Source organism: Fusarium solani (genome assembly GCF_023522795.1).
Source record: "Fusarium solani strain SB1 chromosome Unknown bctg00000009, whole genome shotgun sequence".
Classification (NCBI taxonomy): Eukaryota; Fungi; Ascomycota; class Sordariomycetes; order Hypocreales; family Nectriaceae; genus Fusarium; species Fusarium solani.
Genome location: NW_027072144.1, coordinates 3,026,346 through 3,040,419, shown reverse-complemented (window position 1 = coordinate 3,040,419; position 14,074 = coordinate 3,026,346). Strand labels below are relative to the sequence as shown.

Sequence of the window (14,074 nt, the reverse complement as noted above, 5' to 3'; positions counted from 1 at the left end):
ACATACGAGCCATGCCCTGGATCCCTCGGAAATGAGCGCCAACGCGTTAAATTTCCGTACTGGTGGGCGCTATTGTGCGAGTGGTGAAGAGAATCGATCCTGTTGTTTGGAAGGCATCCCTGTCTCAACCCACGTCCAACCAATGATTGCTCTGGATATTAAGCAGCTAACAATGGCATCTGCCGATCCCATTGGGCCAACCAAGACAGGATACCGACTTTATTCCGGTTGCAAGGACGGACGAGTAGCTGAGGCTATTTACGACCTCAAGGTTATCGGTGGGTGTGGCGAAGCAATATATACCATTGGTTCCTGTACTTCCAGTACGGGGGCCTCCTCTTTTGTGGTATTTGGTCCAATGGTCTATTGTCACAGTTGGTGTCTCCCAAAAGCGCCACATTCTGCCTCTCATCCGCTGGTTGATTTGACTGTAATTGTTACGATCATCCCTGGCTCGACCGATCTCACACGCGGTGGTATCCGAGAAGGTTCCCTGGGTGGGCTGAGTGGTGATCAGCCAGCCACTCGACGCCGTCCACGCCAATACATGGCTCCGTATCAAGCAGCCGCCGCTCATGACACTTGCTTTGCCTCTGCCCGTGTCATTTGAGGCCACCAACTCGGCTTCTTCTCCGTAGATCCGCCAAGCGTGAATGCAGCAAACCCAATTCAGAAGCAGTCAGTTTGAAGTCACTTTGCTGAGTCGCAACCCATGTACACCAATTCAACAATGAAGTTTTGACACAAGTCAGGCTGTCACTAAAACTCCAGCGGAACTCGTTCATTGACAGACACTATGTAAGGGGCCACCATTCGTGATGTCCCGTCAAACTGTGTTCCGAGCACATCACAGTAGCGACAATGACAATGACCATAATCATCAACTAGAGACACTTTCCGTAGCCGTGTCGATTATTATACATTAAATTCAATGACATAAGCAGCCTGTGTAACTCCAGAGGCCTCTCCTGGAGAAGGCGGATCATAGATAATCAGCGAAGCCCCTTTCGAAAAGTTCGTCAACGACCTCTCATTGAGATGGGCGTCACCTGTTTTATTGTCTAGCTGATGTACAACTCTCCGTCGGGTTGGATGGGGGATGCGACCATTGTCTTGTTCTGAAGCCCCAAATGCAGTCTCGTGAAGCCTTTTGAGTGTAGGCTTCACGGGAGCTTGACTGCCAGGAAAGGTCACATTCTTCATCAGGTCCTCCTCCTCGTCGCTTTGGTCTGGAGGTAGGTCCTCCTCAGCAGCAGAGCGAGCAAATTCAGGATTTTTCCCGTCCCCAAGATGCTCTACCAGGACCGCATCGCCGCTCGTGCCGCAAGCCTTCCCAGGCCCGTGGCCCTCGTGGTTTGCGGTTGTTGAAGGCATGTGTTTAAGGTGAGATGTGCCTGGGGGAGGACTGGGGGAAGGTTTGATATTGGGGCGAAAAACGGCGGGAGAGGGGCTGCGTTTGCTCAAATCGTCAAATTCAGGGTCTGCCATTTTCTGCCTGGCGTGGTATAATATCGTAGGGTGCTCGGGAAGGACAGGAGCCGACGGACAGGAGGGCGATGAGAAGCATTCAGATGGCGAGATTGTATATCGACGAAGAGACTCGAGCGTGCTCGGGAAGATAGTGCAGGAACTGAGAGATCAGAGTGGGAGTCGAGGAGGAAAATCGTGTTGGGTCGACATGCGGGAAGACAAGGAGCCTGCCGCTTTTTGATACCGGGCGTTACATAATGGGGCCAGGAGACCGGCCCATCTGCCGAGCCTGATCTCGCGGAGAACACTTGGAATGTAAGCCACAGGACGTCAGCTTGACACCAAGTTCTGTTATCAGCAGATGCTGCGCTTTGAAACCGCGCTCGTCATGTAGAGGAAAGCCTGGTGGCCGAGACACGGTTATTTCCACACACCACATCCCAATACACCTCTACTTTCCCTGGATGCCTTTATCCGAACTCTGGTCAATTCTCTCGACGATGCTTTCATTCCAGCCTGTCCATGAACCCTGAATGATCGTGATATCGGCCCCGCAGCGGACTCAACACCGGCGCAGTCCACCTCCCCACATAAAGATGCCAGGATGAAATTATCCCAGATGTTACAACGGTTTCGCACAGAACACACACACATAAAACAGCGGTTCTTTTGCATGGCACATGAAGCTATCTGTCCTTCTTGTCTGACTCAACTTGGTTTCATTCGACGAGAGCTTAGCCCCCTTTCGCAAACCACTTTTAGGAGGGCAAAAGAGCTTTTCTCCTTGCTCTCTCCTTTCGCTATGGCAAGAATCTCGGTCTTATTAACGGCGAGAGCAGCGTATGTGGTTGATAAAGAATCGGCATGCCGGTAGTGTATGGAAAATGGGCCAGTTCGCAACAATGCGACTTTGGCACATGCTAATCACGCTTAGTGTGATACTTTTTCCTTGGCTAAATAGAGAATAGAAGTATATACCGTAGATGTCTGTCTCTGATGGCGAAGAGTCAGGCCCGCGTCTGATGGCCTCATTAGAAATTGCAATCGCCAATTGAAGTAGGCCTCCCAATTTGTTTTCGGCCTCTTTCCGGAGAAGCTCAGACGACTCAGACGACTTGGACAACCAGAGAGAGACGCAAATTTTCTTTTGGGAGATTTCGTTGTCGTCGTTGTCGTCTTTGTCGTCGTTGTCGTCGTTGTCGTCGTTGTCGTCGTTGTCGTTGTCGGTAAACTCGATGGAAAATCCCGATTCTTCCCTGAAGGTGATCTTGGCCATGTCTGAACAAACGACAATGAGCACTAGTTTTGTCTCCTATTTCTCGATCAAGCATGAAATGAAAAGCTCACTCTTGATGGCATTCACAAGGCCAGAATATTCTGTTGATAGTGGAGTCATGGTGTTGGTCGGAGGTTTCGTTGAGTAATGGCTGCAGAATAGCTTCAGTCTAAAACAGAAAGGGGAGATACGGAGGCCTCGAGCAGCTCAGCAGTCAACCGCCAAAAGGCTCAAACACTGGTAGCTAAATCAAAGAGACAAGAACCCACAAAGACCGGTACCGTCTGGGGAACGAAGAGAGTAAATACACATAACATAAAATAAAAAAGGAGGCTGCGAATGCTAAGGATCTGCAGAGCAGGCAGTACATCCCCAACTTCACGAAGCCCAGATAAGACAAATAAGCATGAGATAACCAAGGTCCATTGGTCACAGTATGAGATATGGGGTAATTCCATCACCATTGACAAGGCCCTTCAAGACCACCGAAGCATGATGGCGTCGGTAAACAATACACTTTCAAGCCCCCAGGCCCCTCCTTATCTCCAAACGCCATCCAGTCAGCCAAAGCCCTTGACACTCACGACATTAGTTCTTCCGGAACGGGATGCTGCTGCATACAGAGAATACAGCCCTGCAGTGACTTGCGTTGAGGCTGGTGTGGTGGGTCGGAAATCGTCCCTGGTGGTGTTGATGACTGGCGGTTTCGGATGCAGCCACAAGGACAGAACTTGGTGTTGGCCGGCGGACATTGTGAAGGTGACGCCTTGACAATCCTCGGAGGCTATGGTTTGCCGTAGCCTGATGCGTCGATGGCGTGCATGAAGCACACCGCTCTTGTCGAATACGAAGTTGTTGGACGAGCTATCATACTCGCTTGTTGTGCCGTGTCGACGAGGAGACGGGATTCCATAACCCGTCAATTTTGCCGCCTGCTGGTGCCTTGGCCTTGGGAGGTGGAGGTCCCGAATAGGATGACAGGACACCAGTCTCATGCCAGTAAGCATGTAGGTCTCGAGTTCAGTTTCATTGCCAAACAGAGTGACAAGGAGACATCTAAGTTTATGGCAAATACTCGGTCTCTAGGGGCAGCATCATCGTGTCGTTTCCACGAACCCTCCACTTCCTCTCCCCTCCTTAGTCAAGTTCAATATCCAAGTCTAGGGGAGGCTCAAACCCAAACGTTGCAAGAACTAAAGTACAATAAAAGACAAATCGCATTGTTGTGGTCCCATGGATTCAATGTCAGGAAATCTGCCTGGTAGCAGGGAATACGCTCGGCATCCCCAAGTTCGGGGGTGCGTCTGATCCCTACAGCAGCCTCTCAATCTCGCCAATGACTAGCGTTTGTTTAGATCCGGCCGTCAAGTGGCTAGATTGGCCCAAACGTAGAAGATTCTGGCATCGGCTCTGTGTCCGAAAAAAGGGTGCAACAAGGCATGCTGTCTTGTGCTGATGGGCAGGGTGGAGGGAAACGGAAGAATGGTGCTGGTGGAAGCAGTCGAATGGCTAGAGATTGGTCAAGTCTTTTTTCCTCCCGAGGTAACTGCTTGGACGGGCTTGGGGCTCTATGAGAATGGTCATCGACAATCAGGAGCGCTTCACTGGATGCTGTGGTCCAACCTCCAATCACACAACACGACACCCAATGTGGGAGATGCCTTCAAGGAGTCGCGACGGCGACGCGTCGCGCGAGACCATGATTGGTGCTACACGCGACCCCTACCCGACACAGTGCCCCTGAATACTATACTGCAGGGGCCCGACGGTCGGTCAGCTCCTGGGACGAGGTATTCCCCAGCATCGATCCACAGCGTGTCCAGCGATCCCAATGCTATGAAGGAAAAGGATCAGTAGGTCCTCCAGAATGGGCGCGGTCGCTAGGCTGTCTCGCGTGCACCAGCATTGACCGCAGGAAATGGTGTCGAACTTACAGAGAACACATGTCAAGGATATTCTCCTATCGATCAAATGCATCTCAACAGAGGGAAGCGGGCTCATATCTGAATGGGGAATAGTAGAGTGATCCATCTGAGACCCGAGAATGAGACCATCGCACAGGCAGTGAAGCCATCGACACCATCCAAGCCAAGGGGCTGATCGCTGAGAACGGACTGCTCAGTACGGTGGCTTGTTGGGATTCGGAAATCCCCGACCCAAGCACACGCTCTTCTCCCCAGTGATATGCCGGTCAGACCGGGGCCGGGCAGCCCAAACAGATCTTTCTGGGCTCTTGTAGTTAATAATCCAGAATCAATACCAATTAATTAAGTAATAGTAACTACCAGTCTGAGAAATTCTGACTTGCGTCTCCCATGAGATCTAATGAATAAACTCCCAATGTCAGCAACAGCCGAACATATGCCACTACGGCTTTTGGCCGAAAACCACCTTGAGGGGAATGTATGCGTGAACTTTTCTCGATCGCAGCTCTTTCCGAAGTTGAACTGCAAACATAGTAGCCTCTTCCAAACTCCATCCGAGTACTTCCACCGCAGGACGGAACAGAAGCCCTTCAAGATCCATATCGATGGCGGCATGGGTATACAGGCCAACCTCCTTCAGCCGCGCATCTTTCGGCCAGCCACCAACAGGCATCTGAAATTGTAACCCTCGTCAACACAGGTCTAATCGTCTTGGCATCACAAACTGACCTTGTAAACCCGTGTCTCGATACCCGTGAACCCCGCCAACTGCATTGACTTCTCTAGCCTGCGGTCTTCAACGACAGTAAATGACCGGCCCGACTTGTTTCCCACATCATTCCAGAACCCTTCCCACCGCATCATCGACTCGCAGTTCTCGTGAGTTTTGTCGTCGCTTCTGAAAGACATCGATAGCTCGTGGCACTCAAGGTATCCGCCGGGTTGTAAAGCGGCAAACGCTTTTTTAGCGAATTCAACCCAGTCTGTGATACTCCCAACCATTCTCCGACCGTATATGAATTCGAAACGTTCTTTAAAGGTCCATTCTAGGTTAGCATCATCGAGCTGGCTATGTTCCAAATCAGCATTCGTTCTGTATTGAAGTCGGTTCGACGTACAACTCAAGGTTAGATGGGACCCATTCGGGTTGGATGGGGGAAATGTCGGTGCCAATAACTTGAGCACTGGGATGTTCGTCGGCAAAGTCTCTGTTTGCTCATCAGATTTTAGCCCCCAACTCTAGACAGCTTGGGAGTCATACATAGCCCAGATACCTAGAGTCATCCGCCATCAGTCCAAGATTCCGTAAAAGGTCGATGCTGTACTCACCTGTCCCAGTGCCGACATCAAGGACGTTCTAGGTGGTATTGTCAGTTCGGGCAATCGCATCTACAAGATAATAGAAGATACCTGTACATTCTCCTTGATGGGCGCAAGGCACAAACTGTCTTCAAGCAAAAGGAAAAAGGCGTGATGACTGCAAAAACTTGTGAGCAAGGCTCTGGACACTTCCTAAGCTCCGATCGTACAACATGTCCAATGCTCCACATTGCTGTTCGTCGTTCGGCCAACTTGTGGACTCGATTAGCTGGTGGTAGTTGCCTCGGCATGCACTCCACTAACCAATACTCATGGCCGGCTTGGTACCCCCTCCCATGTTTGTAATCGACCTTGCGGTTCTCAGAGGCCACAGTCAACGTGGATTCATCGTCTCGGCCGTCATTGTAGTCTGACGTCGCAGACAGCTCAGATTCGTCGTCTCGGTCGATGCTGAAGTACGATGCCGCAGAAGATGCGTCTGTGTCACTCTGGTCGAACACGAAGATGGATTCATTATTCCCGTTGTCAATCAATCCTCCCCCTTGCCCAATTTCGAAGCCACCTCCGCCCCTCGATTCGCGGCCGGCGAAGAACTCGGCAGTAGATTTCGACAATACGACCGGAGAGCCGTTCGACTGTGGTTCATTCGTCGCATCAACCTTGCACTCGGCATCGGAAGAGAGATCGTCGTGAGATACGTCGTACGGTGGCGCCAGACTGTCGCATAGCGGGACGTTTTCAACGTTGTCAAACCCTCGTGCAACTTCTACTGTCGCAGCAGACTCTTGCACTGGCGTTTGGGTGCTGTTGTCCATGTTGGTTGGAGGGAATTCGACTCCGGATGGCGAAACATTCTTTGGTCAAACCGTGGAGGCTGGTCCAGTCAATACATCAGCGCACAACAACAAAGGAGAACACGAGGGGAGAGTAAAGGCCAAGAGTGCAAAAAAAGAAAGACAAAAGTAGGAGGAGGAAGACGGTTTGACGAACATCCTTGTTGATGGTCATCAAACTAAGGACAAAGGAAGGAGAAGGCCGAAGAATGGCTGCGATAAATAACCGAGGCACTAATTCCTAAGGGTCGCGTTCACAATCACGGCACGGAACTCGACAGGGCGGGTACTGACGAGGACGGTGCCAGCTGGAATCACCGAGTCAGACGAGGCCACTCTTCCATGGCGAGACGGATCGAAAGGAATCCCGACCCCGAGCCGGGCCATTGCCAGCCGGTGACATCGAGGCACCGTGTGGTCGGATTCCACCATCATGTCGTAGGAGCGACAGCATGGCATGTTATCAGCCCCTGGGCAGCACTCAGAGGCGATCAGAGTCGACTTGGTTCACGAGAGTCCATCCGGGAAACAAGTTGGCATTGGTCATTTCACAAACGTCCTCAGATGGGGCTGGGGAGAGTTTTTATTCCTTATTTCAAAGCTTACACCGCCATTCAGTCCCGGCCATCCTGCATCCTGGTATTGAGGCCTTCCATCTGCCTTGTTTGCCTTGTTTGCCTTGTTTGTCTTGTTCGCCTTATTCACGCAAATATGCCTCGTGGGAGGGAGGGAGTGGTCTCAATCCACTTCATAAAGGAAGGAGAAGCAGAGAAGGTACTATGTATAGCCAAGTGTTCAACCAACTGTGTCTTGCTTCCTTGGGTGACCTAATCTAATCAGTGTTGATACTCCCAGAGGGCAGTTTAATGACTGACAGCTACTGTGCATTCAATTATGATAAAGCCCTCATGTTCAGGCTCCCTCGCTGCCGTGCAAGACATGGTTCGCAGCGATCGGAGGAGGAGGAGGTAAATCAATCCAGCAGGGGAAACAAGGCAATAACAGTGGCTTGCATGAAAGTGAACGTTGGCGTACACGGGGAGGTATATATCCCTTTTTTGTCACATTCAGCCCTTGCCGGGGAGGGGTGGAAGGGGGTGGGTATAGTTCCCAAATTTTAAAAATTTGGGAACTATACCCACCCCTTCAGTTCAATTTGGTAATTCACCCCTCTCGGCCCCTTTCAAAGCATGGGGGCATACTGTGGGGCACGTGGTGAGGCCTCCTCAAGGTTGACCAGGCGGGTACAGACGATTATCCTCTCAACATCGTCACCCCTCTCTACCGCGAATCATGGTTGCTCACCAGGCTGATGGATTCAACATACCACATGGTGATGATACGCATTACATCTCAAGAAAGGACCAAGGCGAGGCTCTCTGTCTCGAAAATGATGGACTATGCCGCCCTTTACGAATTTCTACCTCAAAACGCACATCCATCTACCTAGTGGTATGGCATGGACAGCACGAAGCGCCAGCACACCTGGTGTTATCACCGTTCACTCTTCCCCAGTACCCTCACCAAACTTTCTATGGGGCATACCTTTGGTATACGCGTTGCTGCGACGAAGGTCCGAACCAAGATGCCATCACGACAACGCTGCGGCGAGTATACGATATCTTTTTCCCGCTTGGCAAGTGCCATTTCGATAAGCACAAGTAAGTAAAGGCTTTAATATTATCTTGATCATTTACCGCTAACATAGGAGCAGTCAACAGGAAGTGCACGTTGGCGCCTTCACAGAGTTGAGCTGCCACGAGAGGGCCCAATGTGGCCTCGATCGCCTGCAGCAAGGGCCCGATTCGGCACTCAAGAGACCGTTGAATGGCAGCTTGTACGAATCTCATCATTCTGCATCAGAAGCACCAATCGAAAGATTACCAAAACGACGCCGACAAGATAACTCAGAACAAGGTAGTCTTACGCCAATCGATTCACGACAAGAGAACCCACGGCCCGACAGCCCACGACAAGAGAACCCACGACAAGAGAACCCACGACAAGAGAACTCACGACAAGAGAACCCACGACAAGAGAACTCACGACAAGAGAACCCACGACAAGACAGCCCGCGACAAGACGATCTAGAGAAGGTAACGCAAGAAAATAATGCTAAAGCCATCATGAAGAAGGCCACGGATGGACTGAAGCAGCTGTGCGTTAAGGACAAGGCCACACAGGTGTCTCGTTACATTGACTTCGTTGTAGAGTTGCCTGTGCAGTTAATCAATGGCTGCGTACAAGTTAAAGAGCACCAGAGTGAGCTTCAAACTCAAAACTCAACTACCATTTGGCAACTCGGCGGTGATCATCATGCCGAAGCTAAGGTTACGACATGGTTTTTATTCCTAGTATCAAGCTGCTTGAAAATGGTCGAGACAAATTTAGGCATGAGCGCACCGTATCTGGGCACCAAGGAAGAAAAACGGAGATCACGATGGGTCAAAGGTATATCCGTCCTGAACAGAATTATTGATCAGATGGGGTTTATGGGGTTTCGGCTTTACGATGCCTATGCTAGTAAGTGTACATCTATATCAAGGTGCCTATCCTAAACGGTAAATCTAGAGAACTGTTTTTATTTCTCCCCATATGCTGAAAAAGCAGAGGACCATCGCAATAGCATCGCCGATTTAGCTGCAAAGTTGATTCTCAGAGAAGGGATACAAGCCCCTGCAGACTCGCGCGTTCTTTATATTCCGAATCTAATCACGAGCATCTTCAATGCTAATAATAAGAAATCCATATCGTAAGATTCATTTTACCTCCTTCGCCTCTACATCGCTGACATTTCAACTTGGTAGACAAGAAGACGTCTGCAAGGTCTTAGGCCTAGAGTCCTTCGCTAAGTTCCGAATCGACTCGGCATTCGTCCCGTTGAGAGAACTACACGCGGAGCACATGCGGCTACAAAGCTCTCGAGCGAGAAGAAACATAGAGTCTTTATCCCATGACGACGGGCGGGAGGATTTTCTTGTCCGGGATTCTCCCAACGCGGCACAGCCAACGCCGGCAAGATCTCCTACAGCCGCCTCTGATACCCAAAGAGTGGAAACTTCGTCTAGCTCGAGATCCGGTTCAGAGAGCACAGAATCTCCTGACTATGCCACACCCAACGAGGCTTCGAGGAGCTTTCGACAGCCGCAGACCGAACACCCCGCCACGGAGCCAGGCGGCGAAGTGAACATAGCAAGGAAGGATTCGGGTCTCAGCTGCGCACAGCAGCTATCAACGCAAGAGTGTTTGCCCAATCAGCCACTCTCTCAGGGCGTCGTCCCATTGAACCCAGCCTCGGCAAATCCTACCATGGCAGCCCTCAACAACCAAGTCGAGAGAGTGGCACATCAGACGCCTCCAGCGTTTAACGTTCGAGGACAGGAAACAGTCGTCCCAGTCAATTCCGGTTCTCCTCTAGAGCAGGACTTTCCGCCCAACCGACCGCATAGTCCTCCGCCGTCTCATCGCCCCGCAGAGGTGGCACATCAATGCCAACCGGGCTACGCCCCGCCACCGCCGCCCACGATCCAGATACGGCCAAACTCGCCAACCATTCAGAGTCACGGCACAGAATTCCCATTAAATTGCAGATCAGGGTCTCGGGGCGAGCTTCCAATCCAGACACCTCCAGCCAGCCGACAGCCGAGCCAGCAGTCAGAGGCTGACACAACGCATCAGCCTGCAGTACGGGCACCGGCCACAAAGGAGCAGGCAAACACAGCATCAAAGGATACCGACCTGGACTCATCGATGCAAGACCCGCCACCTGTCAAGCCATACGGCTATGAGCCATCTCATAGCGCCGCAGAGACGCCATGCTATGCACAACAGGGCAATGTTCCACCCCACCCACCTGCAATCCGGACATCTCCAGACACGGCGCCGATGCAGAGCCATGTCGCCAGAGCACGTTCCCTTGAGTCCCGTCCGGAGCTACACCAGGTTATAACCCGAGAAGGCTCAGGCAACCCACGGACTTCCCAGAGCTCAGAAGCCTACTTGTCCCCAAGTATGCCACACCCAGCGTCAGCCCGACAGGACTGTCCATCGCCCCGCACAACGCCCCGGGTGCCCGTGGAGTCGAGAGTCACAGAACCACGGACGGATGTTCCCGTTGATGCGAGCCAGGCCCCAGAGTTTGGGCAGGGAAGTTCAGAGCCCCAGGACTTTGAACACATGGATCCTTGGCCCATGATAGATAATATGATCTTTGATGATGAAGATCCTGACTTCTGGCGTGGTTGGATTACTACTTAGGTTCCACAGGAAGCATAATGTAAAAGAAGACTCCCTTAGCCCCGCTCCTTCCCTCCAGCACACCCCTCTCTCGTTCATGTGTCTCCCCCAAATGTTTCTCTTCAGGTGTGCATATCGTGTCTGGCATGATTATCAATCCCTCTTGGGAAAGCCAAAAATATGGGACAGCCTTGGCCCCGTTGCGCTTGATGGAAATTTGCATTGAATCCGTGATAAGGATAGCCAGGCCAATAAATCCCGGATCATTGTAGATGCCATTCTCGTCCAAGCCAAAGATTTCTGGCCGGGGATGAGGAGCTTCCCTTGGCCTCAATCGTTCTCCATCTAGCAGCTGATGGATCTCCGGTATCTTGAGATCAGATTAGCGAAGGACCTGGGGTTAAGCTTGGTTCCTAACCTTGCCACTGGCGAGAGAAGAAAGCCTGTTGCATAAATCGGGAGCGTTGTATACCCAGAGTTTCTTGTGTCCATCTATCCTCACAGCTGCTTCGCCTTCGTTGACCGCCGTTCGTAGGTCACCAAGAATTTGCGCGGCCTCATCAGGCAGTTCCAGCTTCTCGGCTCCGTCGCGTAGCCTCAATTTTTCGTCCAAGGCATCTGGCATCATAGACTCAGTGTCGGGTTCAGGGTCATAAGTAGAGGTCTATCTAGGTCATGAAGAAAATAAAGAGGAGGATATATGCTGGCTTTATAGGATAGTGCAGACACTGATGGGAGAATACGGTGGGCGATAGGGGGGACTGTTGCAAAACTCCCTGTCAGTCCCTTTTGAGTCTAGGCGCCCCGCCCCTTAGTCATCCGAGTACTTCGGGTCGGCATGGAAAATGTACTGCGGACTAGCAGCGAGCCCGCGCGTTCATCTTCTCTGAGTCCACCTCCACCTGCAGCAGCAAATGTATTAAACGAGCCCAGCAGTCTACATAAAACTGGCTAGCACATTGATACGCACAACGCAATACTCTAAGCCCAGTCTTGACAGAGGGATTGATATTGTCCAGGCGGATTCGATTGAGAGACGTTTTTTTTTTTACCAAACAGTTCTCGTTTGCCATGCTCATGAAATCCGGACAGCAGCTGTACTAAGACGAGCAGAGCGTAGGTCGCCCAGCCTCCTACCCTAGAAGCAGCGCTGGAAATATGTATATGCCGACACTCTACAGAGAATGCAAATGCAATAATTCCGACGCCCTCGGGATTGTCGAGACAATTTTCACAGCCCAATGGCCCCAGTTGGGGCCGGGAGTCGAAATCTTGACCTCCATCTTGCCCGTGGCTAGTTTCTGTGTGCAACCTTCACTTCATGGTCCTCGCCCTCCAAGCGTTGCGCAGCGTCTCGAGGCAGCGACAGGGCACCGCAGTGATCCCGCAGTAGATGAGCAGCGGACTAGCACAATAACCTCCTGCTAAATTGAGCCTAGCGTTCTTCATCCGCCATGGCAGAGGGCATGGTCGTTTTGTTCGACATATATTAAAAGCTCATCTCCAACAGCAGTCTGTTTACCTTTTCTTCCTTCACCAGTTCTGCACTCTTCATTCAAGCGAAATGGGCCCTCCAAATATCCCTCCTGAGCATGCCTATTGTATCCAAGCCGGAAAGAAGCACTATGATCTCTTTACCACCATATACATTGGCGCGAACTATTTGCGGCCGGTGCGGCTTGGCCAATCCCTTTCGATCCCAGCGTCGGGCCCGGTCAAAAACACCGGCACTTCCTGGCCCATATGATGAGGTGGTCGAGGTAGAGGACTCTCCACCACGGCCGGTCAGTCCAGCAAGTCGGCTGCTGCGTGACAGACCGAAACCAGTGTCATCCATCGGCATTGGGTGCGCCCAGCTACTTCCCAGCGAAGTGTCTGCCACTGGCGCGGGGAACACGCGGGCACGCATACCTCCCTCCGAGGTATCAAGCGACCATCGGTTGATGACTGTCGCATCAGCGGCCAGTCGCGCTATCCAGAACTCCAAAGGCAGCACCAGAAAGCCGGCGACGCAACACACTGGCTACCATTGGGTTCATGTCAGCCTTCTACTTGTGAGCTTGGAGGCCAAGTACTTCAATGGACTTGCAGTGGAGGTCCCAGAGACGGTGCTGCCGCTGAAAGATACGGTGATCAGGTTTTCCACAGCAGATCTGCTGACTTGGCCCTCATTTACTGAGACTTTGTTTGATCACCTCCGTCCACTTCCACCCACGATCGATCCTACGAACAAAGATCTCTGGACCGTTTCCTACGCTTCGAACTTCTCTGGCAAAAAGATCGTTACCGTTTCCAATACCGACAAATACACGACGCCGTCGAGCATGCTCGCATCGGGGCACTTTTCGAATAACCAGGCTGGGCAGTTGAAGGTGCTAGTTGTCCTGACATCTACGGAAGTGGTTGATAAGCAAGAGCCGGTCACACCACTGAGGCTAGATGAGTACTCGACCCCCGTCAAAGAAGGCAAGAAGCGGAAGGTCAAGCAAGAGGGTACAAGCCCGTCCTCTGGGCGCCAGAAGCGTGTCAAGCAAGAGGCGCAGATTAAAGAAGAGGCGGATACTACAGAGGTGGGTCAGGTCAAACAGGAGATACACGTCAAAATCAAAAAGGAAGAGCCTGTTCCAACTTCCTACTATCAAAGCCCGACGAGCGACGAGCCTGAAGATGTTATCAAAGAGATCGTTGGACATGGAGGGGTGGTAGATCTAAGTGAAGTGGACGATCCACTTTGCGATCTTGTATTTGACAACATGCCTGATGCGAAGGGAGGCGAGGGCGGGTCCGACCAAGAAGATGAAGTTGACGAAGAAGATTGTGAGGAAGAGACGCGTTTTGTTCCGGAGTTCGTAAGAAACCACCCCACTGCATCACCGAGCCGAGCACTGACCCTAACAGACAAACTCAGAATTGATTCGTCGAACCGTTGGGGAAACTCAAACACGACTGTCCGACACTGATGTTCCTAGAGCCCTTCCGCCAGCCCACTCTACACGCTTCAAAGGGACAAAAAC

The 14,074-nt window shown here is 51.6% G+C and overlaps 4 protein-coding genes across 4 annotated transcripts; 2 read left to right on the top strand and 2 right to left on the bottom strand.

The window, feature by feature from the left end:
• Nucleotides 1-915: 915 nt before the first annotated feature.
• MRS44_013990 (uncharacterized protein) lies at nucleotides 916-2,746 on the bottom strand (the record flags this gene model as incomplete). Its single annotated transcript, XM_065617427.1, has 3 exons — nucleotides 916-1,491; nucleotides 2,224-2,390; nucleotides 2,449-2,746. 3 exons carry the CDS (start codon nucleotides 2,744-2,746, stop codon nucleotides 916-918), a joined length of 1,041 nt encoding a protein of 346 aa, XP_065473499.1.
• A 2,367-nt stretch (nucleotides 2,747-5,113) lies between these two features.
• MRS44_013989 (uncharacterized protein) lies at nucleotides 5,114-6,806 on the bottom strand (the record flags this gene model as incomplete). Its single annotated transcript, XM_065617426.1, has 6 exons — nucleotides 5,114-5,344; nucleotides 5,401-5,740; nucleotides 5,790-5,879; nucleotides 5,933-5,945; nucleotides 6,001-6,028; nucleotides 6,201-6,806. The coding sequence occupies 6 exons, from the start codon at nucleotides 6,804-6,806 to the stop codon at nucleotides 5,114-5,116; spliced, it is 1,308 nt and encodes a 435-aa protein (XP_065473498.1).
• Nucleotides 6,807-8,117: 1,311 nt separating this feature from the next.
• Nucleotides 8,118-11,081, top strand: MRS44_013988 (uncharacterized protein; the record flags this gene model as incomplete). Its single annotated transcript, XM_065617425.1, has 4 exons — nucleotides 8,118-8,485; nucleotides 8,539-9,347; nucleotides 9,396-9,576; nucleotides 9,632-11,081. 4 exons carry the CDS (start codon nucleotides 8,118-8,120, stop codon nucleotides 11,079-11,081), a joined length of 2,808 nt encoding a protein of 935 aa, XP_065473497.1.
• Nucleotides 11,082-12,685: 1,604 nt separating this feature from the next.
• MRS44_013987 (uncharacterized protein) lies at nucleotides 12,686-14,020 on the top strand (the record flags this gene model as incomplete). The annotated part of the gene is made up of 1 exon (XM_065617424.1): nucleotides 12,686-14,020. The coding sequence occupies one exon, from the start codon at nucleotides 12,686-12,688 to the stop codon at nucleotides 14,018-14,020; it is 1,335 nt and encodes a 444-aa protein (XP_065473496.1).
• Between the last annotated feature and the right edge of the window lie 54 nt (nucleotides 14,021-14,074).